The sequence below is a fragment of the Lutra lutra genome, chromosome 16, assembly GCF_902655055.1.
Source record: "Lutra lutra chromosome 16, mLutLut1.2, whole genome shotgun sequence".
Taxonomy (NCBI): Eukaryota; Metazoa; Chordata; class Mammalia; order Carnivora; family Mustelidae; genus Lutra; species Lutra lutra.
Genome location: NC_062293.1, coordinates 54,436,167 through 54,460,619, shown reverse-complemented (window position 1 = coordinate 54,460,619; position 24,453 = coordinate 54,436,167). Strand labels below are relative to the sequence as shown.

At 56.8% G+C, this 24,453-nt stretch overlaps 2 protein-coding genes across 6 annotated transcripts in view; one reads left to right on the top strand and one right to left on the bottom strand.

Annotated features, from left to right (window-relative positions):
* ARHGAP44 (Rho GTPase activating protein 44) overlaps window positions 1–2,513 on the top strand; it is a 176,198-nt gene extending 173,685 nt beyond the window's left edge. For 3 of the 5 annotated variants that reach the window (XM_047706570.1, XM_047706568.1, XM_047706566.1), the window contains one exon: window positions 1,049–2,513. In XM_047706570.1, coding sequence (XP_047562526.1) covers window positions 1,049–1,188 — 140 coding nt within the window. In that variant the 3' untranslated portion in view covers window positions 1,189–2,513. The remainder of the gene's footprint in view (window positions 1–1,048) is intronic. The other 2 variants (XM_047706567.1, XM_047706569.1) reach the window with 2 other exon arrangements.
* On the bottom strand, window positions 2,485–22,810 carry ELAC2 (elaC ribonuclease Z 2). Its single transcript, XM_047706565.1, has 24 exons — window positions 22,528–22,810; window positions 22,001–22,051; window positions 21,789–21,859; window positions 20,992–21,056; window positions 18,702–18,759; window positions 18,238–18,306; window positions 17,298–17,405; window positions 16,280–16,338; window positions 14,047–14,105; window positions 13,865–13,937; window positions 13,118–13,230; window positions 11,708–11,803; window positions 10,721–10,859; window positions 10,553–10,638; window positions 8,932–9,050; window positions 7,809–7,905; window positions 6,491–6,629; window positions 6,091–6,129; window positions 5,858–5,967; window positions 5,293–5,392; window positions 5,090–5,210; window positions 4,894–4,972; window positions 4,250–4,394; window positions 2,485–3,706 (listed from the first exon to the last, which is right to left on the bottom strand). Exons 1-24 carry the CDS (start codon window positions 22,758–22,760, stop codon window positions 3,470–3,472), a joined length of 2,466 nt encoding a protein of 821 aa, XP_047562521.1. The 5' UTR covers window positions 22,761–22,810; the 3' UTR covers window positions 2,485–3,469.
* Between the last annotated feature and the right edge of the window lie 1,643 nt (window positions 22,811–24,453).

Sequence of the window (24,453 nt, the reverse complement as noted above, 5' to 3'; positions counted from 1 at the left end):
AGGACACAGGCTGCTGTAGCTGTACCCCGAGGCAGGAGGAGTGAGTGTCACAGGCAGAGCGGAGCCTGGGACCCCTAACTGTGCTGAAGCAGTGAGATGACAGGAATGACATTTTGGGGGCTGAGGGTGGGGGGGGTTGGTGACAGAAGGACCTCTGTCCCACAGCTTCCATGTTTGTGTGTCTTTTAGCGCAGTGTCCAAATGTTTGTCCACCTGATATGGTATGTTTAGGCTTGAATGTTGACTTTACAAAAAAAAAGCTTAAGACTAAGAAACCAGCTCACCCACCTCAGGCTGACCCAGCGTTGCCCCTGTTCTAGGAACTCCACCCCCCTACCCCCATTGTCTGGGTCTCCAAGAGGACAGCAAGGCTAAGTAGGGTCAGAAACGAGGTAGGCCAGGAGGAGTGACACCGTCAAGGTCCTTGGTTCTGCGGCCCACCACGCTCCCCCAGGGTCCACAGGCTCATCACTGCCCCTCCCGCCCCCTCCTCTGTGGCCTTGCCTTAGAGCAGCCGGCTCTAAGGAATGGCCTGGTCTTTGCCAACTTGCAGAGGTCGGGAGTCCCATATGCGGAGCTCTGTTGCCTCGGGCAGTCTCCCTAATCATCTCCAGAATGACCTTTCAGTGCCTGCAGTGAGGACATTCTGGGAGGGGAGCAGCTGTCCCGGTGCCGAGATGTGTTGTTTATCCCCCGGCCTCCCCCGGTGGTAAACGGACTTGGAGAACGGGGTGCTTTTCACTGCCGCCTACCCTCCCTTCCTGCGGCCGCCCTGAAAGCAGCCTCCCCGCCCTGAATGGAGCCGGAGGGTGTGCGGAGAACGTGGCGCGGGAGCTGTCGCAGCGCTCCTCCTTGAACGTCCCCGGGCCGGTTGGGACTGGGGTGCTCTGGTCCTGCGCGCTCACGGGGTGAGCGGGAGCAGAGCAGCCCAACCCCAACCCCACCGTGCGCCAGGCTGCCTCCGCCAGCCCCAGGACGCGCCGGCCTGTGACCTCGCCACCACCCCCTCCCGACGCTCTCAGCCGCCTCTCTCTCTGCCGCCTTGCAGATCTCGTCCACTTTGACATCCCCTCCATCCACGTAGAGCTCGGGCCGCCGCTCCGCCTGAGCCCCCTGGAGCACGCTCGGCTACACTCGGTGACAGAGAAGAGGGACTCGGAGGAGGAGTCTGAGAGCACCGCCCTCTGACCCGGCCCGCCCCGCCCCGCGTGTACATACCCGGGCCCCGCCCACCACACTCCGCCCCGCCCTGGAGCGTCCCGGGCTTGCCGGGCTGCCTCTGTGCGGCTCGCGGTCCCCTCCGGCTTGCGTGGCCCCTGCGGGTGCAGACTTCCTTCGTTCCCTCGGGGTGGTGACTCTGGCCTTTTGTTTGATCTTTGCCTTTTGACTTTGTGCCTCTTTTGATCCACTTTAGCCTCCACGCCCAGCGGCGCCCCCTCCGCCCAAGGGCTTCGGTGTCAGAAAGGTCCTTTGCGGGTGTGGGCTGGTGGGGGCAGGGGGCGGCGTGCAGGAGGGTCGGCATGCCGGGATCCACCCGCGGCTGCTGCCCGGGCTCTGACACCTCGTGCCTCCAGTGAGGGAGGAGGGTTCCTCTCCCCTACAGCGCACGAGGTCTGGACCCTAGAAGGCCCGCTGCCCAAGCTGGGGTGGGGGCGCAGGGGAGGGGGCCAGCCGGTGTAAAAATCTTTCAGGCCGCCCTTACTGCGTGGGCTCTAAAGTCAATGGCTAAAGACAAAGCCTGTTTCAATTCCTAACAGTTTGACTTTTTCCGACCCCGGGACTGAGCGCTCCCGTCAGGACCTTCTCTTTTGTACTTCTGAGTTTAAAAAGATGATCCGGAGGGGGTCTGGAAGGCGCACAGTCCCCCCCACCACCTCCCCCGCACCCCACAGCAACCTCTGCTGACAGTAATTCCAGCCCCCAGGCTCCCAGAGGCTGGGGGCCGGAGCCTGCCTCTCCCTCCTAGCGGCCAAAGGGATTAGCAATAAATCTGTTTCCCAGAGCACGTGGAGGACAGTAGGGCAGCCTGAGGGGACATGAGGTGGGTGCCACTGGCCCTGCCTTGTGACAGGCCTCGCTCAGCTGTGGGTCACCACGCTCCCCCTCGGGGAGTCCAGTCACACTTTGGGATTGAGGGATTGAGAGATTCGGGTCATGCATGCCAAGTCAAACTTTCCAATTTTATCCTTTTAAAATAGATGATATACCTATACAGGATATAATATTTGTATATATGAAATCTATATTTGTTTAATTTGAGCCAAACTAAAGCAATGTATAGGTGTACAATGAGAAATTTAAAGGCTTAGTTATTTTTCCCGACACAGTGTAAGATAACTCTGCCCCGATGGGGGGATTCACCAACTTTGGATGTTAACAGCTTTGCTCGCTTCCTGGCAAGGATGAGTACGTCCCCAATTTGTAAGGGAGCCCAGGGGTCGAAAGTTACCTTTAAATACATGTACAAATAGTTGTTGAAAGTAATGTTATTAAAATAGGTTTATTATCCCTGAGCGTGGCCTCTCTTCATGTGTTGATAAGAAGCTTGTTGGGGACACGTGTCCATGCAGGTGCCCCTCAGGAGGACATCGGAGGTCACGGCTGGGCCAGGCTAACTCCTCAGTCTGTCTTCCACATCACCTGAGCTTTTCAAGCTCCGTGTTCTCACACATAAGTACCAAATTAATCAGATGATTTCATTTCCATACACTAACCTCAGTGTTGTCAAATCCCAAAAGGAGGGCGAGTTGGCCCGCCTGACGTCCAATTAATTCTCCCCACAGAAGGCGGTGACGGGGGCTTGTTCTCGCCGTGGGGCAAAGCACACGGTGGCCTCCACCTCCCCCCGAGACTGCGGGAAGACGTGGCTGTTCCTGAGCCGCTGACATGGCTTGACTCCGTCAGAAACTAGGCTACAGTGGGATGGCAGCTGCCTGGGTCGTCGCTGCGATCAGAGCTGGCTTGCAGGTCACGCTGGGTACCAGACAGCGCAACCCTGCAGGGCAGGGACACACCTGCTCGGAGGGGGCACTGGGACGAAGCAGAGCATTCAGGTTCCAGTCTCGGTGTTCCGTCTTTGGAAAGGCTATTCCTGGAGTCCTGCCCACGACCCAGCGTTCCCGGACGTGGCTTGCCTTGGACGTGCAGAGCGAGTAACTTGGCCGGAGCAGGCGTGGGCATGCCGTTTTTCCATGTGACTTCTTTAAAAAGCGGTTTGGACCAAGGTCCAGTTGTCCCCATTCTTCCATCCGGCAGCCTCACGGCCCGCAGTCATGTCAGGACCGGCCGTAGCAGGCATCCAGCAGGGCCATCCCCACGCAGGGGTCTTGGCCGAGGCCTGCGTGCACACCACCCTACGCCCCAGTGCCTCCCCGTTGAGCAGAGCCCTCTGGCTCCCACCAGGCCAGGAGCCCATTCTGTGCCACGCAAAGGATGCTGGCCTCCCGAGTCCCAGGTCCCTCCCGCGCCCTCACTGTGCCCTGACTTTCTTGCTCTGTGGGCTCTGAGGCTGCTCTGCAAGGGCCCGCTTGTGTGGGGACATCCCGTCCTCAGGGCCGGCTGCCTGCTCCTGGGACAGCAGGGCCGCCCGCGCCAGCCGCACCTCCCGCTTCTCCCTGCGCTCCTCCATCTCCTCGATGTCACCAGCAAACAGGGCTTTCAGCGGCGCGGTCAGCTTGGGCACTGTCGGGAGGTCCCCGAAGCAGACCTGGAAGGCGAGTCCAGATTCAGGACATGCGTCCGGGGGCCGGGCAGGAGTGAGATGGAGGAAGCTGCTGTGCAGAGGGCAGGCGCCAGCTCCCTCCTCGCCCACCTTTGTGGCAGCTGATCGTAGTGGAAAACGGGTGAGGCCGGGGGAGAGGGAGGAAGGCTTGTCAAGAAAGGGGCACTGACGCCCAACTCCTGGCTAAGGGGGTAAAACAGAATGGGCCTCCGGAAAGGAGAGGCAGGCCATACTCTGAAAACCAGTGTCCTCAGAGGCAAAACCCGGCTCCTGCCCTCATTCAGGGGGGCCAGAGGGGCGAGGCTGGCTCCCCCATCAGGAGTGGAGCACACGGTCTCCCCAGCAAGTGCTGGGGCACAAGTCACGTGGGTGGGGGAAGGGCCAGGCCCAAGTCCCCCAGTCACTTCCAGCGGGCCCTGCCGTCCCAGCTGGTGCTGGCGGTGCAGACCCCTCTGACCCTTGGCCGCGAGTACCCCGCGGAGGGAGCGCAGCCTCTACCCCAGCCCCACCGGCCCACGCGGCACAGACCTTCATGTGGTCAAAGGCGATCCCCACTTTCTCGTTGAAGTCAGGGCTGAAGAGGGGCACCTTGGCATAGCGCTGGCTGAAGTGGTTCAGCATGGTGAACCCCGCGTTCATCCGCACCCCCACGCCAATCGCCTGGGATGTGGTGCTGCCAACAGAGGGGCTGCGTGAGGCTGATGTCCAAGCACAGGGAAGACCCCGGCTCCCAGATTCCCCCGTGTACCCTGGGAAGGCCATGTCTCCGGCCAACACAAACTCTCGTATGGACCAGAGTCTTCACTCACACCCCCAGATGGAGCCTGGACCGAGCACTGGCGGACCCCCGCCCGTCGGTGAGGGCAGCAGGGAAAGGCAGGCGGCTCCTCATGGCTGGGGGGTGTGGGGAGGGGAGGGCGGCGCTACAAACACTCATCCCAGCAAAGCCCAGATCTGCCCCGGGCAGTTCCCTGACGTGGCTGACTGCTGGCACCCGCGCACCAGGAGTACTCTCAGAAACCCCCACGGCCTCGGTGGGAAGCAGGCCAGCTGGCCTCTTGTCACTGTCACCAGAGAGCACAGTGTGTCCCTGCAGGGCTGACGCGAGGCTGCTCCATGTGTCACCCGGGAGGGAACAGAGCAGGTCACTGCGGCTCAGGGCTCTCCCCTACCTGTGTGTCTTTTCCACGGCCTCCTCCTCCAGGCCGTCTTCCAGCGTGGCCTCATGTATCAGGAGGGTGGCGTCCTTCCCTAGGGAGTAACGAGTGCAGCCAGTGGAGCAGAGCCCGTGCCTGAGACACAGTGCACGAGCTGCCCCGGCCCCGTGTGCTCACTGGGACGGCCTCGCAGTCTGCTGCCTCTACTCACCCATCTGGACCAGGGCCTCGCAGGGCATGGTGTCCCCGGAGTAGACCACTTTCCAGCCGGACGTGTGGACCAGCGCGCAGCCAAAAGCGTGCTTGCAGTGCCGCACCAGGCAGGTCTGAAACTGTAGTAGCGGGCGAGCGGCTGTGCAGTCGAGCCCCCGTCACCACCGCCCCACCTTCCCCCAACCGTGGGTGTGCCCTTACCTCGGCCAGCTCACACGCTTCCAGCAGTGAACCCATCAGTCTTTCAACGGCGGGGCTAGAGACCTCCGCTCCTTTCTGAAGGCACTTGGCAGGAATCAGGCTGGGTGGACACAACAACGGTTCAACAGTGAACATGAAAGTTTTTTTAATGTGATTCCAAGTTCAAGCATCTGGCTGCAGAGCTCCAAACTCCTTATCATAAAGAAACACAAACCTGTCACTTAGAGGAAAGAGGAATCAGTTAAAAAGAGCCAAACCAAGCCCTCCAGGCCGTGGCAAGGGACCTGGTGGATGGGCACTGCCTGTGGTGGGGGTAGAGGGAGGCCTGCCCCACAGGCCGGTATAGACCCTGGGCAAGCAGATAGACCACCCGGGATGGGAGGGGCCAGCTCTGTACCAGGTACTGCTCAGGGACTTGGCCCCAGAGTATTTCGTGGACAATCTCAGGACCAGAACAGAATCACAAAGAGAGCAGAGAAGACACCTGTATGAAAGCAGGCACCGGCCACTGGTCCCCCCGAACCCCATGAAAGGCGCCGGCAGGGGTTGGGGTGCCGTCGCTCACCTCACGTGCTGCAGCAGCTGCTGGCACTGGTTGTGGTACAGCTGGAGCCAGGCCTTGAGCTGGGTTGGGGCCACCACCAGCAGCGGGGGACACGGCTTCCCCAGGGACACCTGAGACAAGGACACCGGAGCCACTGAGTCCAGAGCAGGAACGGCTCCGGGTGACAGGGGGTGTGGCTGCAGACGTGCAAGCCACCAAACTCAAGTGTCAGGACGATCGAGGGCCACACTCACCAGAGCCCGTTCTCTCTGCAGCAGGATATTGAGCAAGCCCTGTGGGGTCGGGGAGGAAGGGGACACGGTGTGAGCCATGGTCAAAGTCAACTTTCCGCCCAACATCTGGGTTCTGGAGTCGTCCTCCCTCCTTATCGGCCACCATCCCCCAACGCTGCTGTGGGCAGTGTGACCAGGATGGGGACCGGGGACCCAGCTAGCCCAGGGACAGCAGGCCTCCCATCTCCAGCTGAGGTCCCCTCAGAGCAGGCCAGCCAAGGCCTCGCTGCTGCGGGACAGTGGGGCGTCTGGCGGGACAAGGAGGCTCCCCCAGCTGAGTGACAGCACTAGCGAGAGGAAAAGCCGGCGCCCGGAGTAGCCCCTCCCGTCCTCTGGGGCCCCGTCATCTGCCGTCGCTCACCGTGTGGTGATCCGCGTGCAGGTGAGACACAAACACAGCAGCGAGGGTGCCCAGGACCCTGTCCACCTCGTCTCCGTAGTGACGGCACAGTTGCCCAAACGTGCCCTCGCCACAGTCCAGGAGCAGCGACCTGTCAGGGCTGCGGACAAGAGCGACAGTCACGCCACCAGGCAAGGCTTCAAGGTCTGGAGGGTTTGCATTTCAGCGAGAAGAGCAGGAAGCGGCTCTGCGCTTCCGACGTCGTCCAGAACCCATCGTGCTCATTCCGAGAAGCTTCTCTAAACACGAAGGCCATTTTCCAGCATCCAAGCTCATTATACAAAAGCACTGATTAGCCTCGGAACCCTGAAACCCCTGAACGTATGCGGAGTCCCCAGAGCCACACAGTCTGGGGAACGGGAGGGCGAAAACCACAGCCCCAAGGATGCACCTCAGACTGTTTAAACGGAACGTGGCGACGCCCCTGTGGGTGCTCCCAGCCTCGGGCACTGGGCGTGGACACGGGAGATCTGGCTGCTGTGCACCTGCTGCCCTCGTCAAACCCCCAGGGAGGACAGGCCGGGCCTGCCAAGCCACTTCACTGCATGTCCTCAGCGGCAAGAGAAGTGTGTCCCAGAGGGGTGTTTCTGCTAGCGGGGCGCACTTCTAAGTGCTGTGTGCGACGAGCGCGTTAGCTGCTTAGTCGCCCTCCACCGCCAGCATCCAGGATGACAAAGCAAACTTCAGAGCCAGCCTGCACTTCCTGCAGACGTGAGCATGGCTGGGGACCCGGGCTGACCTCTCTGGGGACAAGGACACCAGGAAACCCAAGAGAATCCCTCAAAACCCACCGGCAGTTGGGAGGCTGATCACGAGACCAACGCACACACCCCACAGCTGTCCCCCGCACTGGCGGTCACCAGTTAGGGCACGGCCCAGCCAGCGGTGTAGACACCAACTCACGCTCCGGGTCCGCCCCTGACCAGCTGTGGGAACTAGTAATCTCTTGGGATGTTAGTCTAGCGATCAAGGAAATGGGTTAATCACGATTTCCTAGGCCTACTGTGAAAATTCAGTGACACCATCTCTTAGCAAGGTGCACGGCCCGCGGCAGAGCCGGCTGTTTTTGTCGACAGACAGAACAGGGAATGAAGTCAGGATTCCCAGGAACTCTCAAAGGCATTAACACCCACTACTCCTCTTCTGGGCGCTCTGGCCAAGGTGACAAGGGTACATGCTTTCACACGGCTGCGTCTTCAAACTGGCCCCGGGCTGGGGGTGGGGGTGGGGGGAGTGCATGTGCCCCCGTGCGTGGAGGCTTCTGGGACAGCAGCAGTACCTTATGTTCACAAGCGTGGCACTGACGTTTCGGATCTTCATCGGGATGGCGGAGCCCGTCCCGAGGAAGACGATTTCTGGATACTGGGTTCTCTTCTCTATGGAAAACACACGGTAGAAGGGTCCATTACCCAAAGGGACAGCATTCATGAGAGGGGTAGGGCCTGCCTCCCAGGAGGGGCCAGAGGTCCCACCTGGCAGGGGTCCCTCTGTAGGGACCTTCTTGAAGGCAGGGCCCCGGGCTATTTGGGGGTAAGTGGCCATCTGCAAGGCACAGCAAATAAACCCCACAGCCTTTCTTTCCGGAGACCTTCTCTAGATCTTTCACAGCACAAAGGGCACTTCTTCAGGCTACAAATCATTTAGCTCAAGGGGCTGATGTCTGCCTGGCGTCCAGCCCTTACCCAGACCTATTCCTCCTGCAGGTGCCATAACCACCTTGCTGAGAGGAACCCCAGGCTTACAGGGGAGCAAACAGGATCAGAGGGTCAGCCCACCAGAGGGGAAGAGGCAGAGCCAGGACCGGAGTCCAGGGAGACCCGATGTGCCCCTTCCACAAGAGGGGAGGCTCTATACCAGCCCAGGCAGACTCCCCCAGAGAACATGCCATGGAGGGAAAGACCCTCCAGCTGCATTCACGCTCCCCGCTTTCTAGTCCGGCGTTCTCGGCTTTTAGCACTAGTTGAAAAGCCAGCTACTGGGGCAGCAGTCCCGAAACTCCCCCCAACGGCTTTTCCTGATGCGGTGACGAAGGCCCAGCAAGGTGAGGGACGTGGTCTGGTCTGCCGTGGCTCCCCATTAGCCAGGCCAGGACCAGATCCCGCGTCGGCGGAGGCCCGGTCCAAAATTCTTTGCAGGGTCTTGCAGGAGCGCCCAGAACCATGGCCCATGGTGCGTACTTGCCACACAAGGGCTGGGAGCCGTCGCCAAATGCTCAGGTTGAACTGGTCTTGGTGGGGAGGGCAGGAGAGCAGGCGCGGGCATAGGTATGTTTAGAGAATAAAGCCGCACTGGGTCATGGAACTAGACCTGGTTAGACGGTGCCAGGCTGTGGTTCTCCCGAGTGCTCCAAAAACACCCGCAGCGGCCCACAGAGGAAGGCGGCTCCGGGGTCTTCCACTCACCTGCTGGGTCTGGGCTGGCCTGCGTGGCCTTGCGGTACTCCTGCACGCTTTCCTGGAAGTTGGGGAGCTCCAGGGCCTCAGCAATGAATTCATTGGGATTGCAGACAATAACAGCATCCCTGCAGGGAGGACAGCATCTTAGTGACCACAGCAGGCACGTGGCCTCAAGCACATACCCATCTGGATATCCAGAACCAACTTATGGACACAATCTGCAGAAAGTTCTCCAAATCAAGACGGAAAACGAAGCAAGCCTGGGCCAGTCCTATTCTACTGTGCAGAACCTTTCTCAGGGAAGCGGGGGTCTCGGAGCCCGATCCGAACAGCTTTGGCCTCTCAGGACATCTCAGCTCAGAATCTGACGATCCTGGCAATACTGACATCCAGCGGGGTCCTGACCAGATGCCACCAGCACCTGCACCCCCTGCCGGACTATAACAATGACAAATGTCTCCAGACTTGGCCTGATGTCCCCTGGGAGCCCGAGGAAGGGACAGGAGGAGGGTCAAATGGTCCTAGCTGACCAGCCTGGCCCGAGAGCAGCAGCTCCCACACGAGCGTGGGCACAGCTCATCCCAAGAACCCTGTGGAATGCAGGCCCTGATCTGGCACCATGGGCTGCAGCCCGGGGCTGTCTCTAGCAAGGCCCTGATGCTCGCAGGGTCCGGGCACACGGAGAGGCCGGCTGCAGATCAGCGGCTCTCCACCCTGACGGGGCGCTACGCTCCCCAGTGAGCTCATGCAGCAAGGCCCAGCCAGCTCCCCAGAGTAGCGCACGAGGCCTGGGATGCACGCTCCCAGGTAAAGGAGGATCTGGGCATCGTGCCAGACTCATCAGTCAAGGTGTGCGAACCACCTGTGCAGACGTGGACAGTAGGCTCCAAAGTCCCAAGCCCGCACCTGGGGGTCCCCTCGTCATGCAACCTGTTCCAGACGCACACTGGACACATGACCCACAAGGGGATTACTGGCCCGACCTGGGGGCAGAGGCCTCAGAATGGGTCACACTGCAACCCGGCAGTCCCACATCTGAGAATCGCTCGAGGGGACAGAGTTCCACTGAGACACACTCCAAGCATTTCCCACTTCATTAAGACAACAACCTAGAAACGTCTGAAATGAGCAAACATCCCCCCATGGGGCACCCAGAAAAGCCTCGTTCCTGAAGGCTACAGAATGAGTCATGACTCAGGAAAAGACGGGCCTGTCAGGCCACAGACCCACACGCACACTTTCAAAAAGATTATTCCCCACATGGTCCGATTCAAAAAACAAATGTTAACAATTATTATCTCCTATCTTGGAGGACAGGATCGCCGGATCACAGTTGCCTAATCTTCTCCATCAAATGCTTTGTTCTTTGTTGTCAAACAATGGATCCCCTAAACAGTTTTCATGAGGGAAAACACCTTTAGGAAAGAGAATCATCGCTGGCCTCCTCTTCCCACCTCAACCCCGACCAGAGCGGCGTCTGGCGGAGACGACCCTGCTGGGGAACTCCCTGGACCCGAGGCCCCGTCCGTCCGCCATGGCAGGGGCAGAGTTCAACACCTGGGACACACACCGCCGGGCCCTTCCGGAGAAGAGCTGGGCACCCCCAGTCTAGACCCTTCGCACAGACCTCTGCCACTCCCTCCGTGGACGGAGCTGATACTTGAGGAGACATTCGCCCCGGACTGTGGGCACAGGGAGGGTGGCGTGTTCCTCCTGGAAGACACAGATATGCTCGGTGGAGAGAAGGAGAAGGAGAAGACAAGACGCTGGGCCAGGGGACCGCGGGGGACACTACCTGGCGCTGGAGGGTGGCGAGTGGGGGGAAGATGGCAGGGTGGATGAGGCTCAGCTGCGTCTGGATCTTGTGGCTGCGGAGATTGTGGACAGACGGGCAGCTCTCGTTCAGGACCAGGTGCTGGGTGGCGGGCCCAAACCTACGGCAAAGACAGCGTGTTCGCGGCGCCCTTTATGGCGGACGCCCACCAAAGGGGTGGCAGCGACACCAGGGGCCAAGAAGGTGGAGGGAAGGGGCCGGAGAGTAAGTGCAGGTTCAGAATCACCGGCCACCCCGTCCCTCTGCCTCCAAGTCCAGGGCCCGGATTCAGACGCCCGGCGGGTGCTACCAGGAGCCCCAGGCGAACCCGGAGGCTGAGAGGTCAGGGGCCTCCAGCCAGGCACTGGGAACAAAGTGGAGTAGCAGTACAGGGAGGGAGAAGCAGAGGCATCCTAAGGCTCCTTAAGACTTGTGCCCTCCAGGGAGGGAGGGAGGGAGGGAGAGAGGGAGGCGGGCCAGGAGGGATGAAGAGCCTGCAGGGATCCCGGGCGGGGGGCTAGGAGGAACAGGCGGGAGGTGGAATAGCAGCCTCCCCGGGCTCCCAGTGCAGCTTGAACACTCCCACCTGGACCTGGTGCCGAGCTTGGCTCAAGGGGCCCCGGGGTAAAGGCAGGGTGACCTCTTCTCCACTGAACACTGGTATAGCTCTGCCTCGCAGGGTGGGGGGGAAGAGGGGAGGAAACGGAATGAGCTGCAGAGTTGTCGACACCCTGCCTTCACCCTGGAAACTGAGGGTGTCACTCTGTATTTTAGGACCCGGCTGTGGAGCGAGGAGCAGATGGACACTGAGCCAGGAGGGCGGAGGCTGGACACCAGCAGCAAGTGCGCGTGCACGGCGCCCACTAGCGGCGGCTCAGAGCTACAGGCGGCCGCTCCCCAAGCTCGGGGAGGGCAGGGAGCCCTGGCAGGAAGGGGACAGAGGGGAGGACAGGGGGAAATGCGTCCTACCTCTCCATCCAATGCTGGTATCTGGGGTCCTCAAGCACACACTGTGGGGCCATGTGAACCACCAGCGCCACAGGGGCGTCGGCATGGCCTTGGTACCTGGGCAGAAGGGAGGAGGAGCGCAGTTGGGCTCTGCAGAGAAGCACACTCAGAACCTTCCCAAATGGGGACTGTGAGGCCAGGGCAGGGCACCGCACGGTCTGCTCTCAGGGCCTGCAGTGACCCTGGCCTCCACGCCCAGGCCAGGCTGTGCCCGGGCTGCTCCCATAGTGTCTGAGCCCGCCAGGGCGCCACATTGGGGCTTCTCTAGTCCTCAGGCTCTGGGGCTGCTCCTGGGCCTTCCCAGCGCGAGCTCTGCTTTCACTTTCACAGGACCCTCCCCCGTGAATTGTGGGCACCTGCAGTCGCACCTGGCCATCTCCCTTCCAGCAGACCCGAGCCACGGGCACAGAGAGTTAAAATCGTAATTCCCCCGTCTAGAGTCGTCACTTACTAACACTGAGGTGTTTCCTTCCAGTTCCCATTAAAAAAAAAGCACACGCAGTACTTCCTACCTACCCCTCCGCACACGCACCCGCACAGACCCAGGTGTCTCCGGGTCGTGCAGGTAAACCTGGCAGCGTCGCGTCAGCGCACACGCCCCTCAGCTCACAGCCACTCCACGCGGCTTTGCTGCCCATGACCTGACGGCAGCACGAAGCCAGTGCCACCACAGGACCCAGATTCACCCAGAAAGAACAAAGTCCATCTCAGGAAGACCTTCCAACGCGAATTTAAAACATCATGGCTGCCCAAAAAAGATCTTCTGTGCTAAGCGGAATAAAGCACTATATGCAAATCATAAATATGAATTAGGAACCGGAGAAACACAGGGAAAATAAACCACTGAGAACGGGAAAGAAATGGAAACACTGACGTGGGGGGCAAAGCTACCCGGGATGGAAGCTGAGCCGCCAAGGGGTCTGCCGTCTTGGGCGACGGGAGAGCAGATGAAAGTTGTGCCCGGACAGAGAGTCCGTCCCTTAACGGGGACCTTCGACCAAGATGGTCTCACAACCTTCAGACCCACCCACACAGGTTCAATACAGGCAAGTGAAGAAAACGTACTTAGGTAAAAATAACCCCAATAACAACTGGGGTATTAATTAGAACTGAAGAAAGTGCTAGAGTGTGTCCTAGACTTAGCACTCTAACTGGCCACTGGTTTTCTAGTCTGCACGTCTCTGGCTTTCAATCTTTTCTAATTTCACTACCAAGGCTGTGCGCACAAAGCCCACCAGGTAGGAGCCTGGAACTCAACGCATGGACTTCCGTGGCCATGGCTCGGTGCCAGGAGCAGCCGTGGGTCAGGCAGACCCCCCGACACCCTGTTGATGCCGGCCGGGCTCCCCCCACCCCCAGAGCCCTCATTACCTCTTGAAGGTGGCGTTCTCACAGATGGGTTGAATGAATCCTTCATCTGGACATTCTACCACAACAAAAGCAAGACCAGGATCCGGAGGAGTACAGATCTCTTCGGGCAGAATCTGTGAAATCGCTGGGGTCACAGCTCTCTCCCAGGGCAGAGTCGCAGCTCCGCAGACACACTGAATTGGCCTTCAAGTCAACGCCTGCCCCCCTTACATACTCCCTCCCCTGTCCCCGAACAAGCGCAAAACCAATTGGGAATCACCACCCATGCCCTCCCCGTGCTCCGCTTCTGTATGCCAGGCAGTGGCTCGCAGAGGGCGTCTCAAACCCAGGGTGGCCACAAAACTAGGCAGGACATCCAAGGTGCCCTCAGGTCTGTGGCCATTGGTCTGGACATCTTAGACGCTGGAGAAAACATCCTGGCTAAGAACACGGTGGCATTCCCTGGGGCCGGGGGCCTAAAGTCCATCCTCAAGGGTCTGCTGCTAGGCAATGCCCGGACCTCCAGGACAGGGGACAGCACCCATCCGTTGGGAGGAGGACCCTCAAATTCTAAGTAGGTGCTCTGCAGACACGCCCAAAGGTAGCCGGCATGGCCAAGCAGGACAAGTCTAGATAAGAGACCCTGTTGTACCGGTCAGCCCAGTGAGGAAATCCGAGCTGTCCCGCTTCCCTCAAACGTGAGGTCTGGACCCATATTCCAGGCCCCAGCCGTCACTGCTGAAACATCATGAAAACGGGGCGTCTCACCTCTCTGCCCTCGTAAGTGATGCTCTTCCCATCCTTGACGGCAGCAATGATGGGAGCGATGGCAGCTGTCCCGCTGAAAGAAGGGGCAAGCTGCCCATGAGACGGGATGCAGCAGGGACACGGGTACCCCCCCAAACCCCGGCCTCCAGGCCCAACAGCACGCACCCCCCGCCAACACTCACACTGGCAGGCCCAGCTCCTTGGCTTTGAGCACCAGGAAGTTTCCCTTCTTCACGTGAAGCTGTGACAAAGAGAACATAAACACCATCTCAGCCAGGGTTGGGGGGGCGCGGGGGAGGAAGCCCGGCTTCCATCAGCCTCCGTCCAAGCGCACCTCTCTGGTTTCACTCTCTCAGGCCACCGTACTGTTCCTCAAAATGCAGCCCAGGTACAGCTCTGAGAGGAAGCACGCTACCTTCCATGCTACCTTCCAAAGAAGCCAGCTATTCTGAAATACTTTAGGACTAGAAGCTCAGTGATTTAAAACATGGCACATTAGGGCCCCACGTGAACTTGTTAGGGATGTAATAGAACACGATCCATTTCCAAATCAAACAAAAAGGCTCCTTTGCGTCCCTGGGGACCAACACCTCTGTCCCACCATCTTACACACAGTGTGTAGGAGGTAACAGAACGTGACCAGCACTCGGTCTGACAGCGCCGACCATGCAATGATGGGGACAGGGTAACAAAAGCATGGACTGTCTTTCACTGGTGGTTTTCACAACCTGCTTTTCACAACGATGCTTTTACCCTGGAGGAAAGCTGTAATGAAAGATCCCGGATACACTCTAATATGTCAGAACGGCAGACAACAATTCTCCCATTCCATCCCATCTTTGAAAATTGTGTATTTTCGGGATCTACTTATTTCATATGTAACAACAACAACAACAACAAAATCAGAAGGCACATAAAATATCAGTAAGTCTTTGAGTGCTAAATTATATTTGATTTTCATTTTCTTCCTTAGATCTTTAAAAGGAAATTACTCTTAAGGCAAAGTCTCCAATTTGGATCCTCAGGCCTTACCAGGGTTCTAGAATTTTCTGGCTTGGCAAACGCTATCCTAGAGGAGGGATTACAGCTCAAGTGTGTGCGTATAAGGCACAGATGATGAGCTCCAATGACACCTTTAGATGATGTCGTTGGCCGGGCCTGCTGTGACCAAATATTCCCTCCACAGACCCAAATGAGTTTCAGGATGGAAACCAAGGCTCTAACGTTTCACAGGGACTTGCAGACCTAAGGCGGGCAAAACCCCTCCCTCCCCGATAAGCTGAGCTCAACCCATGAGAAACTGTTCCCACCCAAGGGTGCGGGGCATGTGGAACACAGAGGAGAAGCAGAACGCAGCCCCTGAGGCCCCGAGCTGGCAGGCAGCCATCTGAGGCCCATGCTCTCCTAACGGGACAGTCTGTGTCTCAGGCCCTCACACGCTGGGTCTCTTTTCGCTGACCCCCCAGAGCTCGGACTAGGTCAGCTTACCTGCCTCCAAACCCTCCGCTGAGCAGTAGCACACTAACTAGAAGAGGGACGAGGGCCCACAGGCCGACCCATGAGAGCAGCGCTCAGAAGGCACAGCGAATGACCAAGGAGGGACAAAAGGGTCTTGGGAACAGTGGCCGAGGACAGCCAGGGCTTACAGGGGCACATGGCCCGGCACCCAGAGCACATGCCAGCCCACCTCTACTGAGGAAGGCAGGAGGGACCTAATACAATTACAGATGACCAGAGAAACCTACTTGGAAAATCACTTTGCTGCCTAAAAACTCAGAAACGTACATGGAACAAGCCCATAGACGATGTCCTTCACTTTCATAAAAATGACCACTGAAATACGGTGACAGATGAGATAATGATCTTGCAGCTAATAACGATTACTGCTGACCTTCCGGAAGGGTTTTCCCCGGTGGGTGTGATCATCTCATAAGAACTGCAAATATATTTTAAAGTCAACATTACTCCTCAAAAAAATCATCACCACCCACAAAATGACAACGTACAGCCTCGCTGCAGATAATCCTATTCTAGCGCAAAGCCCTGTTAAAATCAGGCCCTTGGTCCAATTTTTCAAACACCCTACAGTAAGAGAATTTCCATAGAACTGGACCGACTTCAGATGTGCGGACCCAGGGAATGCTGGTCAACCTGAAAACGAGTCTGATGCTACTGGCTGAACAGCTACGGTGAAAGGACAGAAAGTAAAACGGAGTTAGAGGAATGTGAATGAAAGCCCGATGCACCTGAAGGCAAACGAGGCTGCCCCCATTTCTCAAGTGCAAGGCGGCCCACTGTGGGCAAATGTAACCCAGGGGACTTTGGAGCCACTGACTCTGAAATTGCTGGACGGGAGCTAACGGAGGGTCCCCATCACACGCTCACTGAAAGCCCACCGGACAGGCACCTGCTTACCTTACAGACGAAAGCTACAACCAAGGAGGGGTCCCTGCCGCTCTTTTTCTGGCCAATACCTGAGGAAAAACAAGTCGGATTGTAACAAGGCAAACGGGAAGACTTACGGGCTTCACAGACCGACGATCGTCTGAAGTCTAATTTGGTGCCAAATTAAATGGACGCGACAGTTCCATATAAAGGTCAGAGGAAACACTGGTGTTCTTTCCCCAGCAGACCTGTTCTTTTTCCTACTCACACCTGAGGTCGGAGTGAATAGAAAATGCAAATCGCCAGTGGGAAAAGCTTTAGAACGGGCTAGTGAAATGCTTTAAAACATGACACACTTTACCCACATAGTCAGGAGAGAGAATAAGTAAGTTGTAACGTGTTTTATAAACAAGCATACGGGAAACACCAGGAGAGCCAATGGGCCTGCAGAGAAAATGCGGATGTGGGCCCTCAGCTGGGCCATCCCAGGGAGGACGGCTCCCGGGGTCAGCCCCTTCCTGGCCAGACAGACAGACACGATCCAGGCAGAAGCAAGAACACATCAGCCTTGCCCAACACGGGACCGCAGCCCCCTAAAGGGGTCCCAGTCCTCCCACACATCTAAGCTTGGTATTAAACTCCGTTTCTCAGCAGGTTGTTCTTCTGAAGAAAAGGGTCCGGTCTGCTCACGGACCTGAGTGGTCGGCTGAGCAGTTTTCTGCATTCGTGAAAAATTCCTTTGTGTTAAAGAAAAAAACATGAAAGCCTCTGTATGAACCGATCTGCCAGGCCCTGCTCTCCTTTGGGGAAACTGAACACGAAGTCTGGGGCCCAGCCAGTGCTGGGGGTCGGCCCCGGGGCTCTGTACTGCTGCCCTCACGGCAACCCTCCCCACTGTCCCCACGGGCCAAGTCCCACAGCACACCGAGGCGGCGGACGTGTCCGATACGGGCCTCATGGGATAAGAATGCCAACGCGGGGCATGAAGGGCAGTGATGAAGAAAACCGTGCTCTGGACAGGGGCACTGTTCTGTGGAAACAGCGTTACCATCTGGAAGGTGCTGCTCGTTTTCAGCGGATCCAGAATCCAAAGACCGTCCTGGACTGAGTCTCTCTGGGCTCGGTGATGCCTGGCGCCCTCCACACTTCTGCTCACCTGGTAGGCAGGGGAGAGAGTCAAACCCCACAGCCCGGGGGTGAGCTCCCAGCCAGAGCCCCACTGTTCCCCCACCAAGGTAGCCTCCACCTGAGCCACACCTCCCCTTCTTCCCCTCCCCCTTCGACCCCTCCACCACAGGCACCCTGCAGGCTTTGTCTCCTGGCCAGCCCGACTCCTCTGCCCCTGCCCCTCATTGGGGGGCTCTCATCTGTGTCCCCTCAGCACTTGGAAGGGATCAGACTAGTGTCAAGGAAATGTCCCCAGGGTCCTCTGTTCTCCTCACAACTGGTAAAACCTGGTGTGCAGTGTGACTGGCCAGACTCCCGGGCAACACAGACATGGCAGGGTCTCTGTGTCCCTAAGTCAAAACCACGCCATCCGCCCTGGGGCCTGCAAAGGTTCCCGGGACCCTGTGACCTGCTCGCAACACTTCTATCAGCATTAGTATTCACAGAAAAGGTTACCATGCAAGCCTCTTCAGCATTCTCTCCCCAGAGGGATACTTACATCTGTGGCAAGAAAGCCCCAAGAAATAAATGAGCACTTCTGAGAACCATTCACTTTCTGATGCTGTCTGATTAGGACATCCTGAGCGTAACCACGATTGTTACCTAGGAGCTGAACATGTCTGTCTGTAAGATCCTAAGCTCCCTGAAGGCAGGAACCATGTCTTAATTCCTCAGCTAAATTTCCTAATCATATTCAGAAACACAAAACTGGGTACACAGAGCCAATCAATATTCCAGCAGTTTCTAGCTTTACCCCACGTTGTCCTGGCCTGGGACCTGCATCCCTCCCTCCTGCTGGGAAATGGGACTCACGCACTCACTGTATATGGGAACCTGGAAGACAGTCATGGTCTCATCCTTATATTCTGGTGCCGAGTGGGGCCGCACAGCTGCACGAGAAAGACCAAGGACAGTGACTGCGCTGGGGGAAAACGGGCTTTCCAGATCATCGGCCACAAGCAACTGATTTACCCCGGAATGTTGCTGGGAATCTACACTGAACCCAGAATCTCTGAATAAATGACCACTTTTAGGCAAGAAGCACCCATGTATTTTCACTCCCAGCGCAGCCGCAACAGTCTGAGAACCATCTCTAACCTATATCTGGGGGCATGACGTGGGGTCACAGAAATTACAACAGGCATTATTTTCAAAATTCATCTCACTGATGAAACACTTGGTTTTAAGGTTTTAATTTAGTCCAAGCTTTATGGATTCTAGTTTGGGAGACTAGGGTATGCAGGAGAAAGAAATGGCAGATGAGGAGTCACACTCGGGAACATACCCAGGTCTATTCCTTTCAATGGACCAGAAAATATCTTGATAGCTTCTAGGTATTTTTCCTACAAAAGACAAAGGAAGAAGCAGTGACAGTTGTTGTATAAAGGCAGAACAGCAGCACAAGAGAATTATTAAGACGCATCAACATAGGGGCACCTGGGTGCCTCAGTCGGTTGCGGGTCTGACTCGTGATTTTGGCTCAGGTCATGATCTCAGGGTCGTAAGATCGAGCCCTGCGATGGGGGGGGGGTCTCTGCTCAGCAGAAGTCTGCTTGAGATTATCTCCCTCTCTCTCCCTCCCTCTGCCCCTCCCCCCACTCACCCACACATGAGCACACTCTCTAAATAAGTAAAATCTTTGAAACTACTCACAAAGAAAAAAAAAAAAAACAGTATTTTATTGTACTCTCTTTTTTAAAAAGTTAGTAGATGGGGCACCTGGGTGGCTGTTGGTTAAGTGTCTGTCTTGGGCTCAGGTCATGATCCCAGGGTCCTGAGATCGAGCCCCTTGTCCAGCATCCAGCTTCTTGCTCATCAGGGAGCCTGCTCCTCCCTCTGCCTCTGCCCCTCCCCCTGCTCATGCTGGCACTCTCTCTCTCTCTAATATATAAAATCTTAAAAAAAAGCTTAAAAAATTTAGTTTTTATTTTTTTAATTTAGTTTATTTTGCCCCCCCCATCAGCTTTACTGAAATGTAACTGACACATAATACTGTGTAAGTTTAAGCTGCACAAGATGATTTAAGTCTACATTACAACATGACTACCACCCTGTGGCTAACATCCATCACCTCACACTTATAAATAAATCTTTAAAAAAAGGAGGCATCAACATGAACTTTAGTACCCTGAACCGCCTTTACACAAATATTTACTGAGTGTCCACTATATGTCAGGTGCCTAGGGTTTAGCAGTGAGCAGGGGACGAGGTCCCTGCCCTGGTGCAACTTAAAAATGCAGCAGCGACGGACCTGGAATGAAAAAGCACGGACAACCAGGTAACAGCAGTCACGCTTAGGACCTACAAGAAGCTGGAGACACAGGGGCCGGGGTGTCCCCTGTGTGGGAAGTCAGGCAGGATCCTGACTGCACAGCCTTTCGGCAGAGCCCCAAAGGCTCAGAAAGAAAGCCCTGGAACGGGAAGGGGCTTCAGGGGAGAGCTGAGAGCAGCCCACAGAGCACCAGCAGGGAGACTGGAGACAGATGCCGAGGGCAGGCAAGGGCCAGGGCCCAGAAGGCTAGCAGGCCCGATAATGGGTGTTTGTGCTGCATTGCAGAGAAGCCCAGAGGGTTCTGGGTGTGATGTGCCTACTTGTATGCCCCAAAGAGACCCCTCTGGCCACTGTGGGGGGATATGCAGCTGTCACAGTAGACGGGACAGGAGACAACAGATATGGGAGGCTTTAGGGAGGAGACAAATGAGTAGATTTGAGGTACTGTTTTGAAGACAGAATTAATAGGACTTGGTGACTGGTATCTTTTTTTTTTTTTTTTTTTTAAGATATTAGTTATTTAAGGGGCACTTGGATGGCTCAGTGGGTTAAAGCCTCTGCCTTCAGCTCAGGTCATGATCCCAGGGTCCTGGGATCGAGCCCTGCATCGGGCTTTCTGCTCGGCGGGAGGCCTGCTTCCTCCTCTCTCTCTGCCTGCCTCTCTGCCTACTTGTGATCTCTCTCTGTCAAATAAATAAATAAAAACTTAAAAAAAAAAAGATATTTATTTAAGAGAGAGAGAGTGCGTGAAGCAGGCTCCCCGCTGAGCGGGACTCAATCCCAGGACCCCAAGATCATGACCTATGCCAAAGACAGATGCTTAACGGACTGAGCCACCCAGGCGCCCCACCTTTCATCTTAGGAACTGGGAAATGAATTGTCAGCCAGCAGTGTTAATTAACAAGGTGCACAACAGCTTCTCAACAATGTTCAGAAGCTAGTCTGAAAGGTATAAAGAGGTCTAAAATTTAGTAAAAATAAATGCTAACATTCCCTGTGGGCCTCCTTGGTGCCCAACACGTAGTAAGTTGGCTTGGTGTTTCGGATGTGTATTTCATGTAATCCTTAGCAACCTTATGGAACTCACAGCCATCTCACAGATGAGTAGCCTTAGGTAGCTCTAAGGAACTTGTGCAAGGTCACACACTTAATTCTGCTTTGGACTCGGGTGTCTAACTTGAAAGGCCCCCCACCCCACCAGCTAACTCTGGAGAGCCAAAAACAAATTTGCAGAGACAAATGCTTGTCACTAACATGAAAAAAGGAGGGGTCGGCTCTGAACGCTGAGTCAGGAGGGACTCACCAGTTGTGGAGGTCCAGAAAGCACACACTTCGGGAGGCCGGTTTCCTTTAAGGTAAGAATCATTCCTGGAAGGGGAAAGAGCATCAGCTATGTCATCACGGTGCCCTGCAGCTGCCACCAGGAGGCCCGCTCCTTACTTAAGCAGCTCTGTATCTACCTGTCTTCATCATGGGCCCTGGGCAGAAGGGACTCCTGCTGGAGGTGCAGGGGACATCAGATATTCCTCAGATGCCTCCAGAATGGGCAGGGCTGAGGCTGGGGCGAGGCAGTGAGGCACCCAGGACGCCCTTGGGTTCTTCAGCCTAGGCCCCTCACTGCCTTGCCCTGCAGGGTCTCAGGTCTGAGAACGGGATGCGCTCAGCATTGCACTCCTTCCTATCCACGTCACAAAGTTTACGGACTTTGGCAGTGACACAACCTTGACCTCTCTCTCTGGTGGGCATGAATAATGGGGCAATCCAGAGAGCAGGTATCTGTGTGGGGCTGCTGAGTCTCAGTGGTAAACGCGTGTCCTTTAACCATGACCCACTACAACCTCCAGTTCACTGGCCCGTATCTCCAGTCTAGCAACTCAATAAACTCAATAAAGATGACAATGCTTGGAAGCAGCATTCACATTCAAATCTGTCGTTTTGAGTCACAGCTTTCCAAGCTGCAGCTGACAGGGCAAGTATAGAAAAAAATTCCAGCTCCCCTGGACTTGGAAGATCGAGGAGGGGGAAAAGAGAGCAACAAGAAGACAGGCTAAATGCCAGAGACTTCCCTCCAGCCTCTGACCTCGGAAGGAATATACTTACCACACAACCCCCCCACATTAGACCAGTGCATCCGGGTCAGGAATATATTATCCAAACGAGCCACCTTCAACCTAAGAAGGACATGAACGTTTGAACAGGTCAGACCAGGTGGATCAGGGACCCTCTCTTCTGCTTCAAAAACACTCCTGTCTCTCACCCGGGCTTTGAAGCCCCATGAGCATCTCCGCCCCAAAAGAAAATGGTTGACTCACTTGTGCTCCTGCATGAGCCTCTGCACGCCTTCTCCACAGTTGAAGAGGTACCTGCAAGACGAACACCACGCAAGATACTCAGACGGGACTCTGGAGGGTTTGGGCCACAGGTTTGGATGTTTTACTGAACACTACAGAAAACGGGGAAAAAAGCCCCAAAACCCCATGTGGTGCTACTACCGGACTGCATTTCTGGCGTGAGGACACTGGTGGGGAACCCTCCCGGACAGAGGCCAGCAGGGGACTGGGTCCTTTCCCCCGTCACCTGACCTGCTACCCCACACGCCAGCCATGAGGTCCCGGTGTTGGGGCGCACGGCTCAACGTGTGCCAAGTGGGCCTCGGCGCCCCAGGCTGGAGAGAGGGCGCTGGGGCTCCCGGGAACCCCACGGGCGTGGGAAGTAAGACCCCGGGGAGCTCCCAGCCCCTCCCCGAGGGTCCACCGTGGGCTGCAGCAGCAGAATCCCGCACGGGTGACGCGTGGGGGACCCCAGCGCGCAGCACGCGGGGCGGGCGCAGCGCACTGACCGGTTGTACTCGGAAAACACGTAGAGCGCCGCGCCCACGTCCCGGCCGCCGGCCGCCACCACCTGCAGGTACACGGTGTTCGGCCCCCCGGGCTCCCACGCCGCGCCGCGCTTCTCCCGCGTGCGCAGGTGCCGCAGAGGGTCCTTGGGCGGCCGCTGGCGGCGGGCGGGTCCCTGCGACATGGCGCGCCCGGCCGCGGAACGCAACAGCAGTACAGAGCGGAGAGCCCACATGCACCAGCCTCCTTCCTAACGCTGCGGGTCACCGGTCTCCGCGTGCCCCACGCCCCGCCCCCCCGTCCCGCGTGGCGGGCCCAGCCAATCAGCGCGCCGCGAGCCCAGCTGCCCGCCTACGCAAGGCCGCGCGCCCAATAGCGAGGAGCCTTGCCCCTCGCGGCCTGTCAATTGGCGACGACCATAGAAGAGGCGCGGGCCAGAGTGCCCCGGACGGCCCCGCCCCTTGCTTCCTTCCGGCTTCCAAGGCGTCGATTCTTTCCGGAAACTCCTCTTCTCCTGGGGCGGGACTTCCGGGAGAGTCGCGCTGGAGCCGGCGGTCCTGGCACACGAGCCGCTTGTAGGGATTTCGAGGCGCGCGGTGGGGACTGGGGGCCTGCGCCGGAGCCCTGTCTCCGCCGATCGTGTCCCGCTGGCCGAGTCAACCCTTGGAGGGTTGGTTTGTTCTTACAGTAGCAGTAACGAAAAGGAAGTAACAGGCTTCAAGTCACGCAAAATATATTGAAACGACCTACAGCGGCCGAAGAGATGCTGGGGGCGGGGTGGGGGGGGGGGTGCGTCGCTGGGCTGATGTCCCAGGACGAGCCCTTTGCAGAGCGGAAGAGGACTTCCTGTCCCCTCACACAGCTGATGAGGATTTCTCGCCGAGCCGGAGCTCAGTTAAAGCTTCTCGAGCTCCGAGGAGCAGCGTGAAACGGGGAGGGTGGTTCCCCTACAGGCTCCCCCGCAAAAAGCGGAACTGGCGCGGGAAGGTCCGCGCACAGCTGCAGCCCTGCATCCTGTGTTTGGAGTCGCCCGCCGGCGAGGGTTGGGAAAATACTGTCGCCTGTAAAGGGCTTAAGCCGAGAAAGGATTGTGGCACTGCCACCCCCACAAGTATTCAAAACAGAAACAACAGGGGTGACTTAGTTGGTGAAGGGTCTGCCTTGGGCTCAAATCCTGATCCTGGGGTCCATGGGATGGAGGCCACAGCAGGCTCCCTGCTAAGAGGGAAGCCTGCTTCTCCCTCTCCTGATGCTGCTTTCCCCACCCGCCACCCCCGCTTGTGCTCTCTTGCTGTGTCAACTAAATAAAATCTTTAAATAAAGGCAATATCTGTTCTGCCAAATGAAAAGGCAACCTATAGAACGAGAGAAAAGATTTTCAAACCATGTGTCTGATAAAGGATTAATATACAAACTCTGTAAGGAGCTATGGCTCAGTAGGCCCCCCCCCCCCCAAAAAAATTCGAATTTAAAGATGGGCAAAGGGATACACATTTTTCTTCTGAGGAAGACCTACAAATAGCCAACAAGTGCATGAAAAGGTGCTGAAGAGCACTAATCAGGAAAACGCAGATGGAACCCACAAGATACCACCTCACACCTGTTAGAATGGTTCTACCAAAAAGAGGAAACAAACCGGAAAAAAAAAAAAAAAAAGGTGAAACGAGTGTTGGCAGGATGTGGAGAAAAGGGAAACTTGAGCACAGTTGGTGGGAATGTAAACTGGTGCAGCCTCTAGGGAAAACTATAGGGAGGTGCCCCTAAAAGAATTTAGAAATAGAACCATAGAATCCAGCAATCCCCACTCTGGGCATATATCATCAAAGGACATGAATTCACTGTCTGGAAGAGATAGATGCAGCCCGTGTTCACTGCAATAAACAGGACCTGGGAATAACCTGAGTGTCCACTGATGGGTGGATGGATAA